General features: G+C 41.3%; 2 protein-coding genes across 7 annotated transcripts in view; both read right to left on the bottom strand.

Moving 5' to 3' along the window:
• Window positions 1-5028, bottom strand: part of clip3 (CAP-GLY domain containing linker protein 3) — a 38185-nt gene extending 33157 nt beyond the window's left edge. For all 6 annotated transcript variants that reach the window (XR_013972543.1, XR_013972544.1, XR_013972545.1 and 3 more), the window contains exons 1-2: window positions 4911-5028; window positions 509-922 (exon numbers count right to left, since the gene is read on the bottom strand). Coding sequence is in view for 2 of the 6 variants with exons in the window: in XM_080889526.1 (XP_080745652.1) it covers window positions 509-899 (391 nt within the window). In the remaining 4 variants the exon portion in view is untranslated. The remainder of the gene's footprint in view (window positions 1-508; window positions 923-4910) is intronic.
• Window positions 5029-10897: 5869 nt separating this feature from the next.
• On the bottom strand, window positions 10898-24593 carry LOC308401028 (NACHT, LRR and PYD domains-containing protein 3-like; the record flags this gene model as incomplete). The annotated part of the gene is made up of 9 exons (XM_080889092.1): window positions 24471-24593; window positions 20437-22219; window positions 19501-19674; window positions 19113-19286; window positions 16140-16313; window positions 15760-15927; window positions 13924-14097; window positions 13128-13174; window positions 10898-11481 (listed from the first exon to the last, which is right to left on the bottom strand). Exons 1-9 carry the CDS (start codon window positions 24544-24546, stop codon window positions 10898-10900), a joined length of 3354 nt encoding a protein of 1117 aa, XP_080745218.1. The 5' UTR covers window positions 24547-24593.
• Window positions 24594-26420: the final 1827 nt, after the last annotated feature.

Below are 26420 nucleotides of genomic sequence, written 5' to 3'. Positions count from 1 at the left end.
AGAAGTTAAAGAAGAAGAAGCAGCTGGTTGCGGTGGTTGAAGGTGATGCAGCTACACAGTCTCTGCTGCTGTTTGCTTCACGCCCCAAATCAAAATGGCAGCTGCCATTAAGCAGCTTGTGGTGCTGTAACATCAGTAATACTCAGATACAACAGAAACCTGTGAGAAACATCTAAAAATTAAAGTGAAGCTGTTGTCGGGACCAAACATTTACCTCACATTTATATTTTTGCTCTACAGCTCCACAGAGCGCCCCCTAGGGAGCAGGAAGTGCACAGAGTAGGAGTTAATGCTGAAAGAGTAAAAGTCAGCTTGAGAGCGCCCTCTGCTGTGCTGCTCCGTGAACTGCGGTGATTTGCTTACTGAACAGTGATTGGCTGTCATCAATACAACAGGCCGATCAGTCAGACTGTGAGTGCTGACAGTGAGCTGTGACTCCAGCAGTCTCCACTTTAACAGCGTGACTGGCAGCATTTAAGGTGTCTGAATTTAAGGTGGTATGACGTACCGTAGTCTTTGGGCAGCGGTGCCTGGGCGGACGGGTGCACCATGGCTCGGCGCCGCGGCTCGTGAACCGGACTCTGGTACTCGGACACAGACACGGGCTCTGGCTCCGGTTCGGCCGGAGCCTCCTCCTCTTCCTCGCGCTCCTCTCTCTCCTCCCGCTCCTCCTCCTGCTGCTCTTCTTCCTCATCCTCCTCCACTTCTGTCCTCTCCTCCTGCTCCCTCTCTTCCTCTAGCTCATACTCCTCCTCTTCCTCTTCTTCCTCCTCCTCTACTTCTTCCTCCTCTTCTTCAGTCAGCGCCTCCTCCTCCTCTCTCTGGACCCTCCCCTCCTCCTGCTCCTCCCGGTCGTGCCTCTCCTTCTCCTGCACCTCCAGGTTCTCCTCTTTTGTCATGATGAGGGATTCTGCAGCAGGGCCTGTCAGAGAGGACGCAGTAACAGATTTTCATGAGATTTTCTATTATTTTGTCCTTTAAACAACATTTTGCTCACATTTTATTCAGGAATTCTCAGCGTTTGTGCTCCTCAAACACTAATGAGAATACAAGCAGAGGTTGAAACAGGAAGCTGGATGTTGGAGAGCACAAACTGTCAGTGAGTAGTAAATACTAATAACTAAGGACATCCCTGATTCAGGGAGCCTTACGTCCTCGGTCAGGACACCATCCAGTCTGACTGACCTTCATGAAGAACCAGGTTTCACAGCCTTTCTTGATGTTTTACTCCATCAGACTGCTGGGCCTTCACACTTTTTGACTGACTGTACAAGTCTGATCAGAGAAGACAGGTGTGTGCTAACAGCCACGGCTGGCGTGCCCTCACCCCGTCTTTGTAACTGACACTGAGTCTTTAAAAGGAGCTGCTTCCTTTGCTTTCCTGCGGACTGAGGTTCTGTTTCTGTCACATTGTCTCGTGTGACCTGAAAGACTTCTAGCTGCAATGACTGCCCCTCTTGTTTGGTTTAATATTCGCATTTTGTGAAACAGAATCAACCACAAGAAGTCCAAAACTGTGACACGGGTGAGACTGCTGCAGATAATAAGCATGATATGAACCAGAACACAGGACATCGCGATACAGACCTCGTCATAAGAAGCACGACATCAGAGAAACCAGAGCCACAAAACACGGGACACAGATCAAAGCAGGAAATCCAAACTTCCCCCAGAAACAAATGAAACAGAAAACCTGAAAACATTCAGCTGCTACGTCACATAGAAGCTCATTTTCTTTGCTCCAAAAAGACAGAAAATCTTTACCTTTCAGATGTTTGATTGAATCTAAGGTGAGGTTACTGTTTCAGACTAAATCTGCTCCGTGTGATGTTTCAAATGTTCTGTGCACAAACACTCATAATAAAGCTTTATTGGCAGCACATAAAGACAATGACCGTCTGCATCTTAACATCACACCTGAATCCAAACGGTTAGAATTCTATTACTGTGCTGTTACATGAAACTAACATTACTCAGATAAACCTACTGCTAATACTGGGCTCGAGCTTAGTTATTACTTGGTATTTACTCAATAATTACATTTTGTAATTACATAATTATTCCACTAGCACCACATTATGTTTCTGAGCTGTGCTGTGACGCGCTTCAAACAGCTTTACTTTAGGTTTCTGCTGCAGAATGACTTTAAATAAACAGATTCAATCAGTGACGCAGTTTGTTGCCAGTAACACAACATTTCAGCAGTTTGTTGTGCTGTACTCGGGCCGCTCCCGGCCCGAACCACCGCACGGCTCCGCCACGAGGGCGTGGCCGGGATGCAGCTGAGACCGGCCGAGGTTTGTTTTCCTTCAGCGTCTTGTTGTCTCTGTTTCCATTCAGCATCACAACACGAGTGCTAAGTATAACTCCAGAGAGAGGGTGTGTGTGTGAGTGTGTGAGAGAGAGGAAAGAGCTGAAAGCAGGCTAATTGACCCACTGCACAGTGGCTTAGAGGGCTAACGCTAACCCTTGCTGCCCATCATTAGCTGTTGACTGGATTAAATCCACTTTAGCAAATGGACACGATGCTGAAATCCATCCGACTGCATCCATCACTGAGTCAGCATCATGCAGAGTGTGCTGGTTTAGGTTTAGGCTGCTTTCAAACGCTAAAGGCAGCGTTTTCTTTATTTCTTCACGTTATTTATCAAATGTCTGTGCGACGCAGCCGTGCAGTCTATGCACGCCATGGATCTCATGTATCTGCAGAATCTTCCAGAACAGGCCTGAACGTGTCACTGTGGGCTGTTTACACGTGAAAATGACCTGAAAAGCATGAGCGGGATAAACACTTCCCTCTGTGCACCATTTAGTGGGTTTGACTTCTCTGATTAAGCTCGTTATCAGTGCTTTATGTAATCTGAGATCCCAGCGGGACACAACGACAACAGGACTCAGCTGAGGCCACGATCGAGGTTACGCAACACGACCCTACGAGTCAGCGTGGACACACACACACACACACACACAGGTGAAGTGCATAAGCATCCCGATGAATCTCCTAAAAATAAGCTCAGCTGCTGCTCTCTGCTGTGTTAACGAGGTTCCTGTTTTCAGACGCCTCGCTTCCAGGTCAAATGATCCGGGCTGATTTAGGACCAGTGAAGGCGACACGCACATACATGTTACATGTATTCACTTCATGTTTATGGCACATGTACTAAACACAACTTCATGTAGATTTACTGAAACAAAAATAAAGAAATGAGAGATTCCTGATGAAAGCCTGAGCAGCACCAAAGTTACAGCCACGCTCAGCATTCTGAGAACAGAGATCATCTGTGTTAATAAACATGAGTTTGGATTATATTCCAGATTATTGTTGACTGGACGACGACACCGAGAAACAAAAAGCGTTTCTGTCCCTACAGGTACAAACTGCAGCACGTCGCCTCTAAGGAGGCGCTTTTGACCTTTTGTAAGGCCACTGTGCTACATCCATGTTCTCAAACAGGAACAAACGCGTTCACAGTCACAGGCTCTTCTGGGTTTTTCTATGTGCACCATCAGGAGAAAGTCAGTGTTCAGACACGTAAGACGTATTTCCCAAAATCTCCACGATGTCCAAGATGTTCCCGTTTTAAAGATAACCACACTGTCCCGTGTTCAAAACGTTCCTTCATTAGCAAAACAAACACATTCAGCAGTTTCCTTATAGCCAAAACATCCCAGCAAAGCCTTTCCCAGTAATAATTTTATCATCAATATACTCCAGGGGATTTTTTATATGACCCCGAAAAAGCTCATTTTAAGGAATAGCTAACAAACTGCCCCCCCCCCCCCCATAATATTCCTGCTTTCTAAAAATTCAAACTTTCCAGTAAATTTCTAAAATCTCCAGATGTTCCATAATGTTCCGACTTTCCTAAGACCTTCCAGCGAGCCTTGAATCTGACCACGTGAAAGTATTTTCACTTTTTTGTCTTCTCGTGGAAGCAACTTTTCCTTTTTCCTGCAACACAGTGTCGAAGAATACTGCTACTTTCCAAAACGAACATTTCCCCCAATTTTCCTCGTGAACAAATATATTTTCATTTCCACAAATCGACCGGCTCAGTTCACACACTGGAGCAACATCGACCTCTTACTGGGAATACTGGGAAAGCTCTGTTACCACCAACAAACAGCTCCTTTTACAGATTACATGGCAAGCTGCGCACTATTTAAAATATCCATACTTTCCAACATATTATGGATAAATCTCCTCATGCATATTCAAAGATGTCCGTGTTTTCTTAGATCGGCCCACTCAGCTCGCAGACTGGAGAAGGATCGATCTCTTACTGGGAATACTGGGAACGCTCCGCTCTACCCAGCAAAGAGCTCGTTTTAAAGATTGACCGACACGCAGACCTGAGCGCTTATAACGCGACAGCTGCGCGATATTTGTGTGGGTTTGTGGTGGTTAGAAGCTGTTAGACGCCACGTGATGTGGGAGGCGGAGGAAGGAAAGGAGGAGAGGAAGGAGGCCATGGCAGCTTCAGCATCCTCCTCCTCCTCCACCCAGCCTCCATTTTACATCAAACCAAACATGAAGACAAAATCGCTGCAAACCGAGTCAGAACATGCCCGAACCCACGGTCTCCTCCCCACGCAGCGTGTTTCTGACGCTGAGTGATGAAAATGTTGGGATTCGGGCTCGGTGCGCGTTTGTGGCGATGTGCGCAGTGAAGGCCAGGACGGGAAAAACGCCCCTGTGACACAATGAAAACATCGGCAGGCTGCTTAAAGCCCACCGGAGCCACTTTAAAGAGATTTGAAGCTGCTGCTGCTGTTTTCTCCATCCTTCCTCCGCAGCATCGTCATCCTCACTAAAGCACCTGCTCTGCCTCCATCGTCTCGTCGCCTCCAAACCCCGTAAATGAAGCTCAGCTCGGACTCAAATCTGCGCTTTGACGTGTTTTACTTACCTGAGAACAAGCCGCTGGTTGATGAGTGGGTGACGAGCTTCTCTCTTGTCTGATGGCAGCTCCGCAGCACTCACCTCTGTGACGCTGCGCTCCTTCCGCCGCTGTATATAGTCCTCCCTCTCTCTCCGCCCAGACGGTTCTGGCTGTTTCCGTCTGCGTCGCTCCACCGCCTCTCTCGCTCACCTCTCCGCCGCTCAGCCATAAAAACACTTTCAGAGAAGAAATGACTTTTTTAATGGGATCAGCTGAATAATTATTCCTTCATTTAGGAATAAGACGCCTTTATATACACAGACACTCTCCATTAGATACACCTATTCAGCTGCTTGTTAATACAATCATATGATAGAAACCCAGCGCAGTTAATCATGTAGACATGGTCAGGACAACCAATGGCGTGTCCAGCGTGGTGGCCTGGGGGGGCACAGGCCACCCCCCAAACCAGACTGGCCACCCCAGGTGCCACCCCAAAGGCAAAACAATAAAATTCAATCAAATATCAAATGTCCGATTATGTTTTCACGGTGACGCTCAGATATCCGAGTGTAAGTGAATGCAGCATCGGCTTCTGCGCTATGCGCATCACGTTAGCAAAGGTAGGAGAGCCAAGCGCGAAAGATGGCACTGCAGGAAACAATTTTTCGGTGAAAGAAAATGAGGACAGAATAAATGTCCCGGTAAGTAATATTAAGTTTGTTGAGTTTAGTAAACTTCGGCGAAATTAGAATACCAAGGAAAAAATAACACTTAAAGAATTATTGCAGCCGTCGAATATTTCTGACAGTATGCTACAGAGGGCAGCTAACATAAGAGTTATGAGTTATAAGATATAATCTAAGTCGTAACATTGCTGTATGGAGCTGCAGATTTGGTTGCAGGTTAACATCGCTGGACTGGCCATCGGGCATACCGGGCATATCCCCAGTGACTTATTTTTTATTTTTTTTGTAATGGCATGAACAATGAGAGGTGGTGGATTGGCCAGATGCAGGTCGATGTGTAGAAATAACTCAGTTGTTTGGTGGTGGCTATGGTGGGGCTTCCACAGAGGCAACAGGTGGATGAGGGAAGGGGAGGCAGGAGGAGAGACCCGAAGCAGCCGCCAGTCCGAGTGTCAGGTGAACTGAACTTCAGGTAAGAAGTTATGACCTGCAGTCTATCTGGGTCAGATATAAACCAAGTTTAGGTGGAGTTTATTTTCGTTGTGCTGACTTTTTACTGTCAGTTGCAATAACTCGTACTGCGTGCTAGCCAGTTTGACAGAGTTTTTATACAGCTGTGGGTGCTATGATGTTACTGATAGTGAACTTTATTTTATTCATAAAGTTAGTAGAGTTGCCAACGGCTCCTTAAAAAAATGGAATGGTCCCTCATTCAGAGAAAATATTACACGTTTCGTATTGAGCTGAGAAGAGACGCAGTTTGTCCCGGACTTTAGCTAGAATGGAAAAAAGACACAAAGCTGGATTTATTCTGTCTTTATGCTGCACAGCTGCCTCTTCTTCTCTCATTCTCTCCCCCTCCCTCCCCTGTTGCTACTTCAATCATGAAACTGATCAATGATCAGCTGATCGGCTTTTCTCTCTTGTTTGTTTATCGTCCACTTTGCGCCAGAAAGAGGAAACCAGCGGATATTGCGCTAAACAACAGCAGCACGTTTAAGCTTGATCAGCTGTTGTTAGAATTTATTTAATATTAATTTCTAGTATCAGCTGATGTTTGCTGGAGCCACAGCTGTAAAGCTGCTGGTCAGGATGGTTTGGATATGTGGTGAGTGGGAAACATGAAGATGAAACCAGGAGATGTCCTTACTGAACCATCAGAGCTGAACAGGTGATGGAGAAACAGGTTTACCTTTTAGGTGACATGAATGAGTTGAAGTTATGAACTGTTTCTGAGAGATAAATAACACCAGGATCCTTTTTTATGTAGCTGACAGCTGGTAACTGTGCAGGGGCGGGTCTAGCAAAGTTTTGCCAGGGGGGCAGGTAGGGCATTAACAGGGAAAGGTGGGCACAAAGAAATACTTTTCTTTCTTATTCTCATTTAAAATACCTAGTTTTTATTAAATAATTATCTAAATCTTACAACCAAAGTTTTTATCTGACGTAAAATGTATAGAAATCATACATATACCAACAAGACTGTACATCACTGTCACAACAGCATTTGTTTTCATTCAAAGTCTTTATGGCTTTACTACCTGGTGGGTCGGTCTGTAGTAAAAATGCCCAATTTTTTTGTCCCAGTCCAGCCCTGCAGGTTAATACTGGCAGTGTCACCATGCCAGCTGACTGTATCTTATCATCAGCCAGTGTTGTTCTTTATCAATATTACCAAAGTTTACCATAAGGCAGCATAGAAAGTATTTACTTGCTTTCAGGTTTTATTCAAATGTTAGTCTTTTCATTTGTTTCTCCACTTTTTTCCTGTTTCAAAATCAAACACCAGTTTGTGAGAAGATTATCTTCTTTTTTTAACAGGCAGATAAAGTTTTGCATTGGCATTGGCTAATTTGCCAATTGTTTGTTACAAATGTTCGTATTTTAATTTTCAAAAATGTTTTTGCCCAAAACATATGTGCACTATATGTCAGTAAAAATACTATGCAAATATTGATGTCCTTGAATGCTGAGTAAACACTGACAAAGCACTGATTGTATCTCTTGTACTTTATCAACGCAGTATCTAAAAACTTTGCACCGTAGTGGTTAAAATCTCATTCTAATAAGAGTTAAAAGTGCATTTGGTTATTAGGTTTATAGGGTTATTGAATTATGGTTAAGGGTTGGTAGAAATTTTTTTTTAAACATTATCTGCCAATTAAATCTGCCACCCTTCTCCAAATCTGTGCCCCTACCTGGCCCCCCCAACAAAAATTTTCTAGACACGCCACTGAGGACAACTCGCTGAAGTTCAAAGTGAACATTGGAATGACGAAGATTTAAGACTTCTTTGCCCCCAGACGTTCATGTGAGTGTTTCAAAAACTGCTATTGATCGGCTGGGATTTTCCACACAGCCACAGAAAATCTATTTTACAGAAAATGGTCTGAAAAGGAGCTAATATCCCGCGAGCAGCAGTTCTCTAGGAGAAAGGGAGAATTGCTTCAAGCTTATAATTAAGCCACCAGTAACTTAAATAACTACTTGTTACAACTGAGGTATGCAGAAGAGCATCCATATGATCCACAGCAGGTGTCAACTAAGAAAACCAACACTACAACTGAACCAACATTGGATGTTGGACGGTGGGTCAGAATTTGCCTTAAACGTCATGAAAACTTGGATGCATCCTACATTGCATCTTATGTACATGCTGTTGGTTTTGGCCTCTCAGCACCAACTGAGCATCATTCAGACTCAACAGCCTAACTGAGTGTTGTTGCTGACCATGTCCATCCCTTCATGACCAGTGTACCATATTCAGATGGCTGCAGGATACACAATCATACAGAGTACAACATACAGTGAAATGTTTTCTGTCCAGGCTGCGGACATAGCTGCGCCATTCCAGGGCTTGGTTTTTCACATGGGGGGTCTAGCCAGGACCCTTACTGGATATTGGCTGGGGAATCAAACTTTCGCTCCAAAGGTGTGTAGTCTTACCACTACACTATCGAGCTGGTAGAATAGAGTTCAATAGAGCACCTTTGGAATGATGGAATGGGAGAATCACATTGTGCACATTTGTGCCACTGCCAAATCTGAAGCAGTTGTGTGATGCTATCACATCAGCATGGACCAAAATCTCAGAGCAATGTTGAATGTGGGCTGTGAAGAGCTAACGCAGCTATGAAGGAAAAAGTGAGTCCAACCCAGTACTAAAAAGATGTACCTAATAAAGCAGGGGTGGGGAACTCCAGGCCTCGAGGGCCTGTGTCCTGCAGGTTTTAGATATCACCAAGAATCACATGATTAGTTCATTCCCAGGCCTCTGGAGAACTTCAAGACATGTTGAGGAGGTCATTTAGCCATTTAAATCAGCTGTGATGGATCACAGACACATCTAAAACCTGCAGGATCCCGGTCCTCGAGGCCTGAAGTTGCCTACCCCTGTAATAAAGTGACTGGTGAGTGTACAGGGATATTTTTTTAATGAATCTGTTAGACCCTGATGAGGAAAGCAGAAGAGAATGGATGGATGGATAGATCTATTGGTGTTTATCATTCATGTACAGTTTCCTTTGTATATGACAGATATTCAAAGTGTTCTTAAGCCATTATGACTTTCGCTCCCCCCATCCATTCGATTGTTTTCATTATCATCTTGAGCTTTACATTTCTGCCTCAAACAGCAAATCTTGCTACTGTGGGTCTGTTATCCATGGTTTAATGCAAAACATGCCACTGCAGTGATTAGAAGTGGAAAATTACATTGAATCAAAGCCTACAATCACAATCAGAATTATTATGTAATGTACATTAAAAGCATACATATATTTTACACAACTTTGCACCACCCACACATTAATAGTCCTAACTGTGTAAAACAAAAAAAAGGAAAAAAATATAAAAGTTGTGGGAGAAGCAAACTGACAAATCCATGTCTATGATTAAATATAGTGGCACCTAGAAATAAATGAGGGGTCTCATAAATGACTTAAAGGGTTAAAACATGTCCACGCTTTACTAAATGCACCAATACTCCAAAAATGACTGCACAATCCAAAGTTTTACTTAATGCCCTCACAGATGTTCACCTTTTTAAAATGAAATCCTATTTAAAGGAAAGAAAATCCAATACTTTTCCAAATTATCCACAAATGTTTTTAATTAAAAAACAAAACACAAAAAACAATTGTAATTTTCAAAATGACAAACGTTTGTCTCAATGTTTCCTTTTTTTCATTAATTAAAAATGTAAATGGCACCAAATGAGGATGTGGTGCTAATATTGCTGCTTTACCAGGTGTAACAATTAAGTTTAACATCCAGGCATCCATGAAAACAGGATTTATTACATTTAACAGAGTTAGAAGTTAGCAGGAAGTTAGCTCGCTAGTTTCCACCTAAATATGATATAGCATGTTCTGACTGAGAGATTACGGAAACAAATTCAAACGTACAGCTCTGCTATCACTTCCAGCATAAAGACAGAAAACTAAACAGCAAGGCAAGGCAAGGCAAGTTTATTTGTATAGCACAATTCAACAACAAGGTGATTCAAAGTGCAGCAGTGACGTTTGTAGGGTTACTGAAGTTGGGCTAGCTGCTATATAATGATGTGCTACGTGATCGCTAGCTACACAGCTATGTTAGCATAATAAACACAGTGAAGCTGGAGGATGAACGCTAACTTTTTTCCACTCGATAAAAGTTAACGTGAGGGTTCCCGATGGTTAGAGACAAATGCAATCGCATGGCAGGATGCTGTAAACGGACCAAACTTCAGTCAGGAGAACAACTGAGATAATCCATCCACAATACGAGGTTAGTCATTCATATACTGCAACAAGATGGGAATAGAACAGCTGCCTGAGAATTCAACATTAATGAATCAATGGTACAGAAGTGGAGGAAGCAAGAAGAATGATTTGACTTTTTTTGGACAACAGATGGAAATTAGCCTTTGGCTATAATCTGGTATGTTTGCATTCATGTAATTTCTTTTTTTTTTCATTAACATGCACTGTCCCAAGTAAATTTATAAATAAAGAGTAAAGTTTGACTTATCTGACCGTTTTGTTTCGCTTAATGCGCCTTATAATCCGGTGCACCTTATGGTCCGAAAATACTCATGCAAAGCTAGTATAGTGGAGTCCAAGTATAAAAATATGGAACTGGATATGAGCAGACTAGATCCTCCTTTAAACCTAAAAATGTGCCAACAATCTTATTTTGTTGCTTTTACTTAGCCAAGACTCTTGCATGGCTGGTAGTGTTTACATGGCATAATTTACTGGAAATTCTGCTCCCTTTTACCTTAACATATGTACAAAGTTCAATCAATAGATAGATTAAACTACAGTTGTCATAAACAGTTGGTTACTCCCATTCCTGCAGGTCACACAAAGCTGCTGAGCACTTGTGCATTTCAACTGTAAACCAGAACCAAAGTGCAGGGTAGAGGGGCTCAGTGAACTTGCAGTGAAAGGTGTGGAGGTGGATCCGAGTGTCAGTGGAGACATCAAAGAAGGACAGAATGCCAGCTGGCCAGTCCATGTACACTCCAATTCTAAAGCAAGAGCCTTTATTGCTGGGGCGAAATGGTATCTCTTTTTGACTATAATTGTGCCACACGGAGTAATTATCCCTATGGCAGAGTAGTATCCAGGACCTCTCATTTCCCCCAAGCCAGTAGGATTTATCCTCACCTTTCCTCTGGATGCCCTTGTAAGTCACACCTATGGAAACAATCCCTCTCCACTTTACCTCCCAGTAACAACGTCCAGTGAGACCTTCTGTACATAGTGCCTGTTCCCAGTTATAAAATATATCTGGAGTGAAAGGCAGGAATTCCCATCGTGACTGTAAAACTGGCTGTTTTGACCCCAACACAGTCTTCTTGTCTGGCTTCAGAGCAAGGTTCTTGTGGACTGTATTATTGTCCAGTGTGAGACAGCAGGCATCTGATTGAAGAAAAGATTACAAACTGATAAAACAAGGAGCTTTAACAAAATTTAGTTAATCACACTTGCTACAAAAAGCTATTTTTCTAACTGCAGTGATTTTGAGCACAGCGAGCAGCCAACAACATAGACACTGTGGCTGATGATATAGAATCAGCCTATTTTATACAAGAAACATTTCTCTCCTTTCCCAAATGTGGGCTAATAACAGTCTTTTAAAGCCATTAGTTGTAATTAGAATGACCCAACTGCTGCATTTTGTTCTGTTTAATATCCAACTTGTTTGTTGTGAGTCTTGCAGAGGGCTGAGTTCACTAGGCAAGGCAAGGCAAGGCAAGTTTATTTGTATAGCACAATTCAACAACAAGGTGATTCAAAATGCTTTACAGAGACATTAGAAACAAGAACAAATAAAAAGCATGATTTAAAATTGAATTGAATACCACTAACTTAAGTTTTCAATGATTTTTATCTTGAGGATAACAAATGTAGCGCTTGCAAGCCAAATTAGCCTGATTACTAGCAGCAGGTTTAAAAAGAAAAGCTGATGCACAACATGCACAGCTCATGTTTCTCTGTATTTTGCAGGTATGGAGATATTTTTGTGTTCTGGAAATGTGAGTTTTGTTATTTGCTTGTGTGCTGTTAAATTAGCACTTGCTAATATGATTTTAGTGAATTTGAGATTAAGGGTTGAATTGTGAATTTTTGTTACATTTGTTATATTTTAAAGCACCAAAACCTTCAATCCGGGTTGTCAATTTTTTGTTTTGTTTTACTGCTTAACTTTTTATTTATTATTTTTCTCAGTTGGGTTTTTGGTGATTTTTTTTAGTGATACATTACTTTATGTTATTTATTTAGCCCTTTTGTTGACCATTGAAAGTTTGACTTGATATTTTAAATGATTACTTTTTTGCATTACATTACTGTATGTGCTCTAAAGCTATAAAATGAGAGGCACAGCACAACATTTTGGTCGGAGAGTGACGAAACCTGCAGCTTCAGAATCTGTGAGATTGTTGGCTTTCAGCACCAACGGTGTGGCCGCATACGTGCCATCAGGTGAACAAGTCATGCTTTGTGTTTACATCGTTTTCCTTTTACCTGCTCTTTCATTGTTACCGTTCTAGCTGTTTGGTGGTTGTTGAAATCATTTTGTGAACTTTGAGCTGAGATTCTGGTGTTTCTGGCAAAATACATTTATATTTAAAAATCGATTTCTGGATTTAATGAATCGATATCACGTTATTCTAACTAAAATTAATTTAAATCAGGACATCGATTTTTTTAAAGGCACCCTTAGATAGAACATGATTTACTGACTACGTTCCTCTGTAATCCCATCATCATGGCGAATGAGGGTGCTGTCTGGGTTACTTTCTACAGTAAAAGCTAACATGTAAGCAGTTAAACCGCTGTAACTTACAAGCTTAGCTTCATCAAATCAAGGCAGCTTTGTTTTCATGACACTGATACTCAGGTATAAAGTATGCACATTTGTACAATATGCCTATTCTCTCAGTCATTACCAACAACATGCTTGTAACAATATATTACAAAGATAAGGTTTGACAAAATAATGACACTTTCTGAGCAGGAAACTTTCCAATTAAAAAAAAGGTTTTCACTAATTAATTACTTACACTTTCTAAGATCTGTTTTTAACCTCTGTGCTCCATTGTGGTCCAGCCTGAGATAAAAAAAAAAAAAAGCAAACAATATCAGACCAACATGCTTCCATCCATCCATTCTCTTCCACTTATCCTTATCAGGGTCATGTGGGGGTTTTAGTCTGTCCCATATGGAAAAGGAATCTGACGCAGGGCCAACACAGAGAGACAGACAACCATTCGCACTCACATTCGCATCTATGGGCGATTTAGAGTTACCAATTAATCAAACCCCACTAATTGCATGTCTTTGGACTGTGGGAGAGAGTCACACAATCCAAAGAGTACCCAAACAGAACCCACACAGACACGGAGAGAACATGCAAACACAGAAAGGGACCAGCCAATGGTGGAGTACAAACCCAGGACCTTCTTGCTGTGAGGCAACAGTGCTTTTCTAAACCACAAGCAACTACAGAAACAAGCTGTTAGCAAATAAATGCAGTATTGATTAATCAACAGCGTTAAATCTACAGGAATATAAATTAGCATCAGGTTGATCATCAAAACAACTAACAGATAAAACTGGTTATCATGGATGCACCACTGCTTCAACATGTGAAAAATACAAATTTTCATTTCATTTCATTAATAAGCACAATGAACCATAAAGACATAACTATTTTCGACTGGTGGGAATGGCAGCCTCAGTGTTTTTCAATTTTTCTTCTATGGGATGAACCATGAATTTGTCTGGTTTCACAGTTATCAAAAATTCTTTCCTGGTGCTTCTTTATATATCTCTGGATTAAAGCAAGGCTCTCCATACCTGAGTGTTTCCAGTCTGCATTGGGGATCCTCCAGTTTAGCAGTAAGAAGCATTGCGCCAAAGTCACCAAGATGATTGTAGTTCAGGTCCAGTTCTTGCAGATGGATGGGGTTGGATGTCAGGGCTGAGGCCAAAGAAGGACATCCTTTTTCTGTTATCTGACAGCCCGACAGACTGTAAACGCACACACAAAGGGAAAATGTTATGTTATACTGTATTTGGCAAAAAGGACACAAAAAAGGCCCCAACATGTTGCACTGATTTCCCATAATTGCCTACTGTTTAGATGTCTGAATTCCTGATTTTCTTTATCTCCTATGCCTTACTTTTACGGTGCATTCCAATTGTCTGTTTTGGTTAGCAAGGTTCCTAACTGATAGACGTCACCCAGAAGTATCTGGATGGCAGATGTTCCAAATACTAATTAAAGGAGCTTCATTGCTTCCTTCAGCATAGTATATACTGGGACCAGCCTTTATGAAAAGAGCTGACCATCCAACCATTTATGAAAAAAATCAAGATAATAAACAAAGTGGTGCAAAGTGTGCATGTTAATTGTAACCACTTTTTCATTTCATAAGCTGCTGATATAGTTTTTAACAACACAGCTGAACCCTGAACACATCTGGAATAAAAACTACTTCTCATCGAGTTGTTGCGTGGCGTGAATAGAAAAGATTTTTACAACTCTAGACCATGATACCCTGCCCAGGATAGTGTTACTGTGACAGGGGCCTAGGTCTCAGGTCCAACTTATTCCAAAATGATCAGTTTTGCAATTATGCCATCAGATCTATGGCTGTTTGCCTTGGACACTCAGGTGAAGGGAAGATTTGAATTTTAGCATTCACCAGCTGGTGGTAATCATTTGATAGGGATCGGGTGGCAGGGGAAGATGCTCAGTAGGCTTGGCACTTGGCAGAGGACATGGTTATGGAGATCTTTAATTTCTACCTCAGGTAGAACTTTGACAGCATTCCAGTGGAGCCTGGGGATGCTGAGCTCAAATGAACTATGTTCGATATCTCCTCTGCAGAGAGACCTTGCCATAAGAGGCTGTATGGTGGTTGGTGCGTGTTACAGCAATCACCAAACTAAATTATCCAACTTGACAGTAAAAATGAACATGTTGAAACCCTGGTACAAAAACAAACAAGCAAACAAAAAATACTGTACAAGGAGTACATTTTTTTCACTTGGAATACTGATAAGGGTTCATGTTAGGGGTGTGGCTAAATTACCTGCCACCTGCCAAAATAAATAAATAAAATACAGTTAGTTATGGTCAAAACATTAACATGGGGCCTTCAAAATACTGAGTTGAAAACAGCTATGTACATTTTTATATAAAGTCAGTATTTGTAAATGCAAAGTTCTAAATTTGTCAGATTAAACACTGAAAAAAATTATAATTTATGCTTTGATTGAAGTACTATAAACTTTAGTAGATCCCAGACAGTAAATTGTTTTCTTGTTACAGAATGTTATGGCCACCACCATTAATGAGGAAAGTGTCATGGTACTGTATTCAGCCAGGCTTTACTTTCAGTCGGGTGTCAGTGGAAATAAAGGTCAGATCTGGTACTCTGTTGGTTTGGGAGTAAGTCAAGTACCTAAGTGAATACTTTCAAGTTATTCAAGTTTATAGATTTAAGAGTAAGACTGACAGACTACTATAGAATGAGGTGGATGAGTACCACGTCAATACTGATGAAGACAGATTTTGAAGACCTAGTTCAGGCAATCCACCAGTTTCAGCCAGCTAAAAACAAAACAAAACAAAAAAAAGTCTAATACTAAGAACACAGCCAAGGTGTTCAGTTTAAGAGATCTGACCTGAGTGCCTTCAGTTTACAGTAAGGATTTCGTAGTCCAGCAGAGAGCATCACCACTCCTGAATCCAGCAGGTCATTGCTACTTAAATCAAGAACTGTCAGATGACAGACTCTGACAGCTGAAGCCAGATATCCACAGCTTTTCTCTGACAGACCACAGTAGCTAAGGCTGAAAAAAAGCACATTTGATATATTATTGTGAGTCTTTGCCTTAAAATACAAAGTGTTTTAAGGTACTGCTGTTGTGATTAGGCACTATATAAACTGAATTCAACTGAACTGAGAATTCTAACAGATAATATTGAACAAATGAAAACTGGAGACATTACAAATGAGAGAGCAATCAACAGGCCTATGCAATATTGCAGTTACCCCACTGACCTGAGAGTTTTTAGTCTACAGTATGGACTCTGTAAGCCAACACAGAGTTGCTTGACTCCTGAATCTTGCAGACAGTTGAAACTCATGTCCAGCTCTGTCAGCCTGGAGGACTGAAAGTTGAGCACTGAAGTCAAAATGCCACAGCTTACTGTTGATAGATCACAGGCAACCAACCTGAATGTTTAAAAGAGAAGGAAGAAAAACCCCCAATATTATATATGTTAATATAAAATCATTTTCCTTTCAGCTGCTCCATTCAAAGGTCACCACAGCAGATGAGCTCCATCTACCTCACCTCATCCCAACATGATCCCCTGTCATACCATCCCTCTGCATGTTCTCCTTTACTACAACCATGAATTTTACTGTGGTCTTCATCTTTTCCTCTTTCCTTCCTCTTTTTCCCCCCACTATATCCACTATCCCTCCTCTGTACATGTCCAAACCATCTCTCTCATGGCTCCCAGCTCAGGTGTCACTGTGATATATTCATTTTCATTAGTGTTCTGACAGGACAAGCAAAGCAAGCAATACTTACTCCTACTCCATTTCTCCTCCCATCTACACCATGGCACAACAACTCCTGGCCTTGCTTCCCTTCCAAATGGTCTCCTGCACACATAATAAATTATGCCGGATGCCCTTCCTGGCACAAGCCTCCCCATTAATCAGAGTAGTCTGTTATAGTCTTATCTCTATGTTTAGGTTGTGAGTGCCTATTTTATTTTGGTAGCGGTTTGTCCATGTCATGTTGCCAGTTCCCCTATTCCCCAGTCTTGTTACCCTTAATTAGTTTCAGGTGTTCCTTGTTCCCAACCTGTTTCCCTAAGTGTCCCCTAGTATAGATTTTCTGTGTTTTCCATTTATCCTTTAATGCTGTTGTCCTTGCCTTCCTGTTTCCCCATGTGTGTTGCTTTGCCTGGAGATTTTTATTTTGTATCTTGGACTGGTAAATGAACTGATTCTTATATAGCGCTTTTCTACTCAAAGCACTGTATACAACATGCCTCATTCACCCCAGCACTTCTAAACTCAAGTGCAAACTAATAAACATTCACACTCCAATGAACACATCAGAGAGCAACTTGGGGTTAGTATCGTGCCCAAGGATATTTGGCATGCAGACTAGGGAAGCCAAGAATCAAACCACCAACCTTCTAATCAGTAGCTGATCTGCTCTACCACCTGAGCCACAGCCACCGGTATCTTGGACATTGTTTAATTTCTTTTTTTTTTTTCAGCCAAAATAAGTGGTTCACTTATGGTTTTGTACTTGGTCTTAGCTTCCAGGAATTGAGACCATAAACTCTTCACAAAGTGTTCGCTGAAGCGAGAAAGTGAGCAGTGGGAGCATTTTCTATTTTCTATAGTTCTTAATATATCTACTTCCCCTCCAGCATGTTTTGAGCCCCTTTGAGGACATTTGCTACCACTGCTACGCAGATGATATCCAGTTATTCATTTCTTTTAAGTCTCAAGATGTTTCTAAGCTACAGATTTTTAATGAGTGCTTAGATTCCAGGAAAGACTGAAGTCCTTGCATGCCCCTGATAGACACGTACCTAAGATAATGAATGCTCTTGGTCCCCTTGCAACATTTCTGAAATTGTCTAACAGGAACCTAGGGGTAATCTTTGACCTCACTTGGATGTTCATGTCAAATCTTTGGTTCGGTCCTGCTTTTATCACTTAAGAAACATTTCTAAACTAAGCCCTATTGTATCTCACACTGAACTGGAGATTATCATTCATGCTTTCATTTTATCAAGACTGGACTACTGTAATTCACTGTTTACATGTTTAAACAAAAACTCCTTGGAGCATCTACAGATTGTTCAAAATGCCGCAGCAAGACTTGTGACCAAAACATCTAAGTATTTACATCTGACACCATTGCTAATACAGCTGCACTGGCTCCCCATTGAATTTAGAGTCCACTTCAAGATTCTGGTACTGACTTATAGAGCTCTTCATGGTCAAGCACCTGCCTACATCATTGAACTTCTACAGCCTCATGTTCCTAGCAGGTCTCTTAGGTCATGTAATCATGGTCTACTTGTCATTCATCATACAAGGCTGAGAACTAAGGGAGACTGTGGAACTCTCTCCCACTGAGCTTAAAATCTCTGGACTCAGTAGCTTCTAAATAACTAAAAACACATGTTGTCTGTTTTGTTTTATACTTTGTTATCCCTGTGTGAAGCACTTTGTGATCTTTTATCTTTAAAGGTGCCATATAAATAAAGTTTTACTTGCTTTTTTTAAACTTACTTTCTCAGACTTCTCTTTTTTTATATCAGAGAAGTTGCTCCCTGCTGGCTGTTTGAAAGAATCATATCTTTTATATGTGCTTTGCCTAACACAACCATTAAACATTTATCATGCTGGTATTTTCTTAATAATGTTTTCTTAAGTATCTACTAGTCTAAACAGTCTTGGCAGATGGCCCTGACCACCACCCAATCCACAGTGCAACAAACCACTATACCATATCTTGGGGATATGGCTAAGAGCTTTGGTTGATCACAGACCTCATTCTTTTAGGTCATTCAGGTTGAGTTCAGAGGACAGCCTAGAGTCTTCTAAACTTAAAGAAGACATTTGAGGGGGAGCATGGAAGGAAACCCTGGTGCAGACCCAGAACACACTAGGGAGATTATGTTTCTTGGCTGGCTTGAGCTGGAGGAGGTGAGCTCTGGGTATCTCTGCTTATTCTGTTGTGTCTATGACAAATGCATGGATATTTTTTCATTATGCTGAAACAATGGGCAGAGTTACATGTTCATAATTTAATTTTCTCAAGTAATGCCCACTGTCAAGCTGCAGGAATATATGTATGTATTTCCCAATGATGGCATACGCCTTTTAACATATTTTTGTATATATGGCTGTGGCATGAACTACCATATTCATGATAAACTTTCTTTATAACCTAGACAGTAATATGACTAAAACTTTCTTCATTAATCAAACCTGAGAACTTCGAGTTTACACTGTAGACTGCCCAAGCCAACAGAAAGCAGCTTCACTCCAGAATCCTCCAGCTTGTTATAATTCAGGGACAGGTTTATCAGACTGGAGGACTGGGTGCTGAGGACTGATGAGAGATCCTCGCAGCATGCCTCTGTGAGACTGGTTTGTTCCAACCTAAATGTTAAAAGAAACACATTTGTTTTTATTTCAGACATTTCATAAGTTTATCCAAGATCTTTAGTGCCTTAATAAACTACATGTAGGTTGTAAACAGTTTTAAAACACCAAAATTAGAACTGCATAGAGTGCAAATTCATAACAAATGTATGTCTTCACATAACACAAAATCTTACAAGAAACACATAAGCACACGCAAACTTTATCAAACCTCAGAGTTTTCACTTGACAGTATGGACTCCGCAGTCCAGCACAGAGTGAAATCACCCCTGGATCTTGCAGGTTGTTGTTACTCAGGTTTAGCTTAGTCAAATTACATGACTGGGAGTTAAAAACTGTTGCCAAAAATGAACAGCTTTTCTCTGTCAGCTTACAGCCGCTCAGCCTGAAATAAGTACCAGTGGGGAAAAGACAGAAGTCATATAAGTAGATTCAAGTTTTATTTTGTCATTCATTAAAAAAAACAAAAAACAAAACTCGCCTCTTTCCCTGCGGTGGCGGTCTTTATCCTTCAAACTCAGGCCCTCTACCAGAGGCCCGGGAGCTTGAGGGTCCTGTGCAGTATCTTAGTTGTTCCTAGGACTACGTTCTTCTGGACAGAGATCTCAGATGTTGTTTCTGGGATCTGCTGGAACCACTCGCCTTGCTTGGGGGTCATTGCACCAAGTGGCTGGCATCCAGAAATCCTACCAATGGCTGGACAGAGCTAGACTAAAAGACAGCACAGAGGCACTAATCATGGCAGCACAGTAACAAGCTCTAAGTACAAGATCCATAGAGGCTGGAGTCTACCACACCAGGCAAGACCCCAGGTGCAGGCTGTGTAAAGATGCCCCTGAGACAATCCAGCACATAACAGCAGGGCGCAAGATGCTAGCAGGCAGGGCATGCACGCCATAACTAATGGTGATGGCGTTCTATGTATGCCAATGGTGCAATGACCCCCAAGATAGCCGAGTGGCTCCAGCAGATCCCAGGAACAACATTCCAGATCTCTGTCCAGAAGAGAGCAGTCCTAAGAACAGCTAAGATACTGCGCAAGACCCTCAAGCTCCCAGGCCTCTGGCAGAGGACCCAAGCTTGAAGGACAAAGACTGCTCCGCAGGGGTGAGAGGGGAATTTTTTGTTATATATAACATCAACCTACAGAGCTGTGCTGGAGGTTTTGACCACTGGCAGCAGCCTTTGAAGAGCTTCCTCTGATGCAGAGTATTTCTTTAGGTCAAACACATCCAAATCTTCTTCTGATGACAGTAAGATGAAGATCAGTGCTGACCAATGAGCACGTGATAGTTGGTTTGAGGAGAGACTTCTTGACCTCAGTGATTGCTGAATTTCTTCCACTAGAGAACTGTCATGCAGTTCATTCAGACAGTGGAACAGATTGATGCTTCTCTCTGGAGAGATTTTTTTTCTGATTATTTTCTTGATGTACTGATTTGTTTTCTGGTTCACTTTTGAGCAACTTCCTTGCTGTGCTGGCATAGCAGAGCCTGCTAGGAGTGCCTGGTTGGTTTCCAGCGAAAGACCCAAGAGGAAGCGGAGGAAGAGATCTAGATGTCCATTCGGACTCTGCAAGGCTTTGTCCACAGCACTCTGGTAAAACTTTGCATATGTGTTGTCCTTGTTTAATAGTCCAGACCATTTGGATTTAGACTGTACATCAGACAGCAGATTGACCCCAGAATTGATGAAGGTCAGATGGACGTGAAGAGCAGCCAGAAACTCCTGAACGCTCAGATGGACAAAGCAGAACACCTTTTCCTGGTACAGTCCTCTCTCCTCTTTGAAGATCTGTGTGAACACTCCTGAGTACACCGAGGCTGCTCTGATATCGATGCCACACTCTGTCAGGTCTGATTCATAGAAGATCAGGTTTCCTTTCTGAAGCTGGTCAAAAGCCAGTTTTCCCAGAGACTCTGTCATCTTTATGGTTTCTGGACTCCAGTGTGGATCTGTCTCAGCTCCTCCGTCATACTTTATGTTCTTTAGTTTTGCCTGAACTACCAAGAAGTGGATGTACATCTCAGTCAGGGTCTTGGGCAGCTGTCCTCCCTCTCTGGTTATCAGCACATCTTCCAGAACCGTAGCAGTGATCCAACAGAAGACTGGGATGTGGCACATGATGTGGAGGCTTCGTGATCTCTTGATGTTTTGGAGGACAATACTGCCCTGCATTTTATCTTTAAATCTCTTTTGAAAGTATGCTTCCTTCTGTGAATTAGTAAATCCTCTGACCTCTGTCAGCATGTGGACACATTCAGCAGGTATCTGATTGGCTGCTGCAGGTCGTGTGGTTATCCAGAGGCGAGCGGAGGGAAGGAGTTTACCACTGATAAGGTTAGTCAGCAGCACATCCAGTGAAGTTGACTTTGTTACATCACTCAATGTTTTATTGTGCTTGAAGTCCAGAGGAAGGCGGCACTCATCCAGACCATCAAAGATGAACACAACTTGGGGCTTGTCATAGTTGTAGGTTTCTCCTTTTGTTTCAGAAAAGAAGTGACGAAGAAGTTTCTTCAAGCTGAACTTTTTCTCTTTCAGCACATTCAGCTCTCTGAAAGTAAATGGAAATATAAACTGAATGTCCTGATTGGCTTTGTCTTCAGCCCAGTCAAGAGTGTATTTCTGTGTTAAGACTGTTTTCCCAATGCCAGCCACTCCGTTTGTCAGCACTGTTCTGATTGGCCCATCTCTTTCAGATGAAGTTTTAAAGATATCTTCACATTTGATTGTCGTTTCTGTTGTGGCTGCTTTCCTAAATACTGCTTCAATTTGTCGGATCTCATGTTCATCATTGACTTTTCCAGTTCCCCCCTCTGTGATGTAGATCTCATTGAGGAGCGTTGGATTTCCAGCTTTAGCAACTCCCTCAAACTTCTTCTTCAGATTAAATTTGACTTTCCGATGGCAGTTCATTGTGTTAGTTTCTGAATTAAAAACAAACAAAAACAAAACATAAAAAACCCAGTAATAACACCAAGTGGAGTTTGCAGTAACAATGGCAAATGTGATACAACCTCATTTTCAAAAGAGTTTAGACAGTGTGTAAAATCCAAAAACAGAATCCAGTGATTTTAAATACATATTTGAGTACTGTATTTTTCGGACTATTAGGCATACTTAAAATGCTTTAATTTTCTCAAAAATCAACAGTGCACCTTATAATCTGGTGCGACTTATGATGAATTCTGGTTGTACTTACTGACCCCGAACCAATTTAATGTGGTACACGGCGCTCAGAAATCTGTCAAAAATGTTTTAGTATGACTTTGCTAAGCTACGAAGCCGCACCCCTTGATTGATTGTCGGAGCATTACGACTATCGCAGTCAGGAACCTCGTGGAGTAATCTGGGTCCTAAACTCCAAAACTTCAGGTCCCAAAGTCAAACGAACACTGCGGCATCACTGAGAGTTAAAAACTGTCTAAATTCTTTCATCCTTAATAAAATGATCAGCGTTGCTTCTTTACCAGTTGTAACAATTAAGTTTAACATCCAGGCATCCATGAAAACAGAATTTAATACATTTAACGGAGTTAGAAGTTAGCAGGAAGTTAGCTCGCTAACTTCCACCTAAACATGATATAGCATGTTCTGACTGAGAGATTTCTGAAAAATTCAATCTTACAGCTCTGCTGTCACTTCCAACGCAAATGAAGACAGAAAACTAAACAGCAGTGTGTCATGGTCCTGGGTCCCCTGACCCAGCGTTTATGTTTAGCTTTTCCAGTTTAGTTTAGTACTGTTTTTGTGTTTCACTTTTTGCCAGCATTAAAGCTGTGTTTTTGAGTTTACGTTTTGTCTCCGTGAGTTTGCGTTTGGGTCCTCTCCTGCCTGCCACACAGCCGAATCATGACACAGTGACGTTTGTAGGGTTACTGAAGTTGGGCTAGCTGCTATATAATGATGTGCTACGTGATCGCTAGCAACACAGCTATGTTAGCATAGCATAAACTCACTGAAGCTGGAGGATGAATGGTAACTTTTTTCCACTCGATAAAAGTTAACGTGAGGGTTCCTGATGGTTAGAGACAAATGCAATCGCATGGCAGGATGCTGTAAACGGGCCAAACTTCAGTCAGGAGAACAACTGAGATAATCCATCCACAATACGAGGTTAGTCATTAATATACTGCAACTACATAGGAATAGAACAGCTGCCTGAGAATTCAACATTAATGAATCAATGGTACAGAAGTGGAGGAAGCAAGAAGAATAAGTTGAGTAAGGTTTGACTTATCTGACTGTTTTGTTTTTCTTTGTTTGGTCTGAATAATACAGTACACATGTGTAATGGAGTTGTAATGGCTGCAGTTTTTAGACCTGTATTACATCCATTATTTATATTTGTTCCATGATTTGTACACATGGCATGTAAAACCTTTACATCTGGGGGATGCACCATAAAGATTTATATGAATGCTACCATCTAACCCATTTCTTTTTCATTGCTTAATTCAGCAAGACAATACCCAACCACATTGTGAGTGCATTCCAACAGCATGTATTCATAAAAGAGTCTTGGTATTAATGCAGGGGAGGTGTGATGAGCTGATGCAGCTCCGGTGTGTCAGCCTCCCTGCAGTGGCGCCATAGACCACACCCAAACAGTCTCAGTAGTTGTTTGCATTTTAACAGAGAGAGAATATCAACCAAAAATCCAGAAAAAAAGCAAAGTCAGCACAGTCCATAAAGTTAGTATGTATAACTTTGTGTGTGTTTTTTCTGGATTTTTGATTGTGTATTACATTCTTTCTCTCCATGAAAATAAAGATTTTTATGGAAGTCTCAAGTGAGCAAATAAATTCAGCTTACTTGTAATCACACTGATATGCTGAGCCTTAGTTTTTGTTTTATGTTGATGCTGGTGGCATCCCAATTCAGGTTTATTCTCCTGTTACTTTCTGAGTTTTTCCCCATTGTGTCCAGTTCATAGGTCTACATCTCGGCATTAGCTGTTCCTCTGTTCTGTTTTTTGCATGTATATTTTGAAAGACTTCAGTATTAAACCCGTTTTGAGTTTATTTCCTTTTTTCATGAGTCCTGCATTAAGGTTCACTTCCTGCCCACCATACAGCAATCCATGATAGTATTATGGATCACTGTGGCATCATTAGATGTCATAGCTTTTGTCATTTTAATTATCATTTGTTTCTCAGTATTGTTAATATGTCTTACTGCTCTGGATGGACTCAGCTAGTTCGTTGTGATTCATTCTCCTCAGGAACTGCAGTGTGATCTTAAAAAAAGCCATTCTCCTGATCCTGATCTGCTTTTCTTCACCAACATCTCCCACCTCGTGCTTCTTCTGAGTCTCTAAATAGTCAGAGTTTCCTTGACTCAAAACACTCTGAATCATCTGCAGTTCATTCTTCACAAATGCTATAATGTCCTCCTGAAGTAACTGTAACAGAACAGACAGATTAAAACAGAACCACAATCAGGCAATGTTGTAGGAGTTGACAACACTAGTCTTAATAGCACTGCAAGGATCATCAAAACAGATAAATTTTCAATGATTTTAACGATGGTGAAAAATTTTCTACAATCACATACTGCAAATATGGAGTCCAAGTCTTGAGGATTGTTATGGATAGATGGAAAACTGGCAGACTCTGTTTTGTCCCCATGATCTCTGCAGAGAAATAAAACTATGCGTAATGTGTCATAGTTTACATGCAGTACCTACAGGTAGTTAATAGTAAATAATGCTTATCTATAACAGAAAGATTTGTACAGTAGTTTAACTAACACAGTTGTGATCTCATGACCGCCTGCAGTTGTGAGCAGCTGTCACAAAAGAGACTGAGCGCAACACATTCACATCTAAAAATGGACAAATTTACAGCGTAAATAAATCAAAGGAAGAGAACACAATGACATGTCTCACTTCAATGTAGGTTAATCATGCTAACAGAAAGACTGACTGCCGAGAGACAAAAAAGCATCAGAATGCTAATGTCTGCCAGAGAAACACATTGTAGTCGTGAGCACGACCCACATGTACACATTCAGAGGCAGGCAGATGTAATTTGAAAAGGTTTATTGATTGCTAGTGATGTTACACCTGACATTGAAACCCCCAGGCCTGTATCAAGCAAATGGGGTGTGTCCAAATGATGCCTTTGTCGAGGCCCATATTGTTCTTCAGGCCCCTGCAGAACATCAGGGGGGACAGAGCATCTCCTTGGTAGATCCCGCACTTGATGCTGACTGACGCTATTGGCTTGAAGTTGACCTTTAGTGTTGTTCACCACATCCCCATGAGTTCATGATGAATATTTACATATATATATAAAAAAAAACAAACAAAACCCCAACAAACCAGTGGCTGGCGTAGAATACAGGAACATCTGGGCCGAGTATGGACTGGAAGTCCTGAGATCAACATGGGAGACTCCTACTAGGGTGGTGCAGAATAACTGACCAAAGATCTTTTGGGACTTCAAGATACAGATGGGCAAAACGGTGGCGGCTAACCAAATGGACATAGTGGTGGTAGACAACCAGAAGCAGACGGCTGTAATGATAGCTGTAGTGATACCGAATGACAGCAACATCAGGAAGAAGGAACAGGACCCTCAAGCTCCCAGGCCTCTGGTAGAGGACACAAGCTTGGAGCATGAAGACTGAAACCCTTATATGATAAATATACATACAAAGCATTATAGATATATATTTTTTAGGAACATGTAGGTTCAGTTTAACAAGTCATCACTTGTTTGGATTGAGCTAGCATATGGGAAACCAGTAAAACCAGACTTGACTAATGTAGCCTCAAAAGAACCACTTTCAATTCTTTAATCCAAGTCCTTAATTTTCATCTACTTTTGACCATCCTTAGGATGACTCTTTGTACACCACTTAAATTAAAACCATGCATTTTCTTTTTTTTTTGGAGTTTAATGTGTTCAATTTCATAACAACTCAGATCATGAGCTTCATCAGTACATGAGAAATGTGTTTAAGGGAATGAAAGCACGATGTAAACATGGGATTACCTTTTCTTGTTAGAGGATGCACCTAAGAGCGAAAAGAAAACTAAATTAGCACTCAGGTTGAAGATTTTAATTATTCATTTTATTATTAAAAGCCCTCAAAAAACAAAACAAAAAAAACAACCAATAA

Source organism: Rhamphochromis sp. 'chilingali', assembly GCF_963969265.1.
Source record: "Rhamphochromis sp. 'chilingali' genome assembly, chromosome: 8".
NCBI lineage: Eukaryota > Metazoa > Chordata > Actinopteri > Cichliformes > Cichlidae > Rhamphochromis > Rhamphochromis sp. 'chilingali'.
This window is presented reverse-complemented; position numbering and strand designations above follow the sequence as displayed.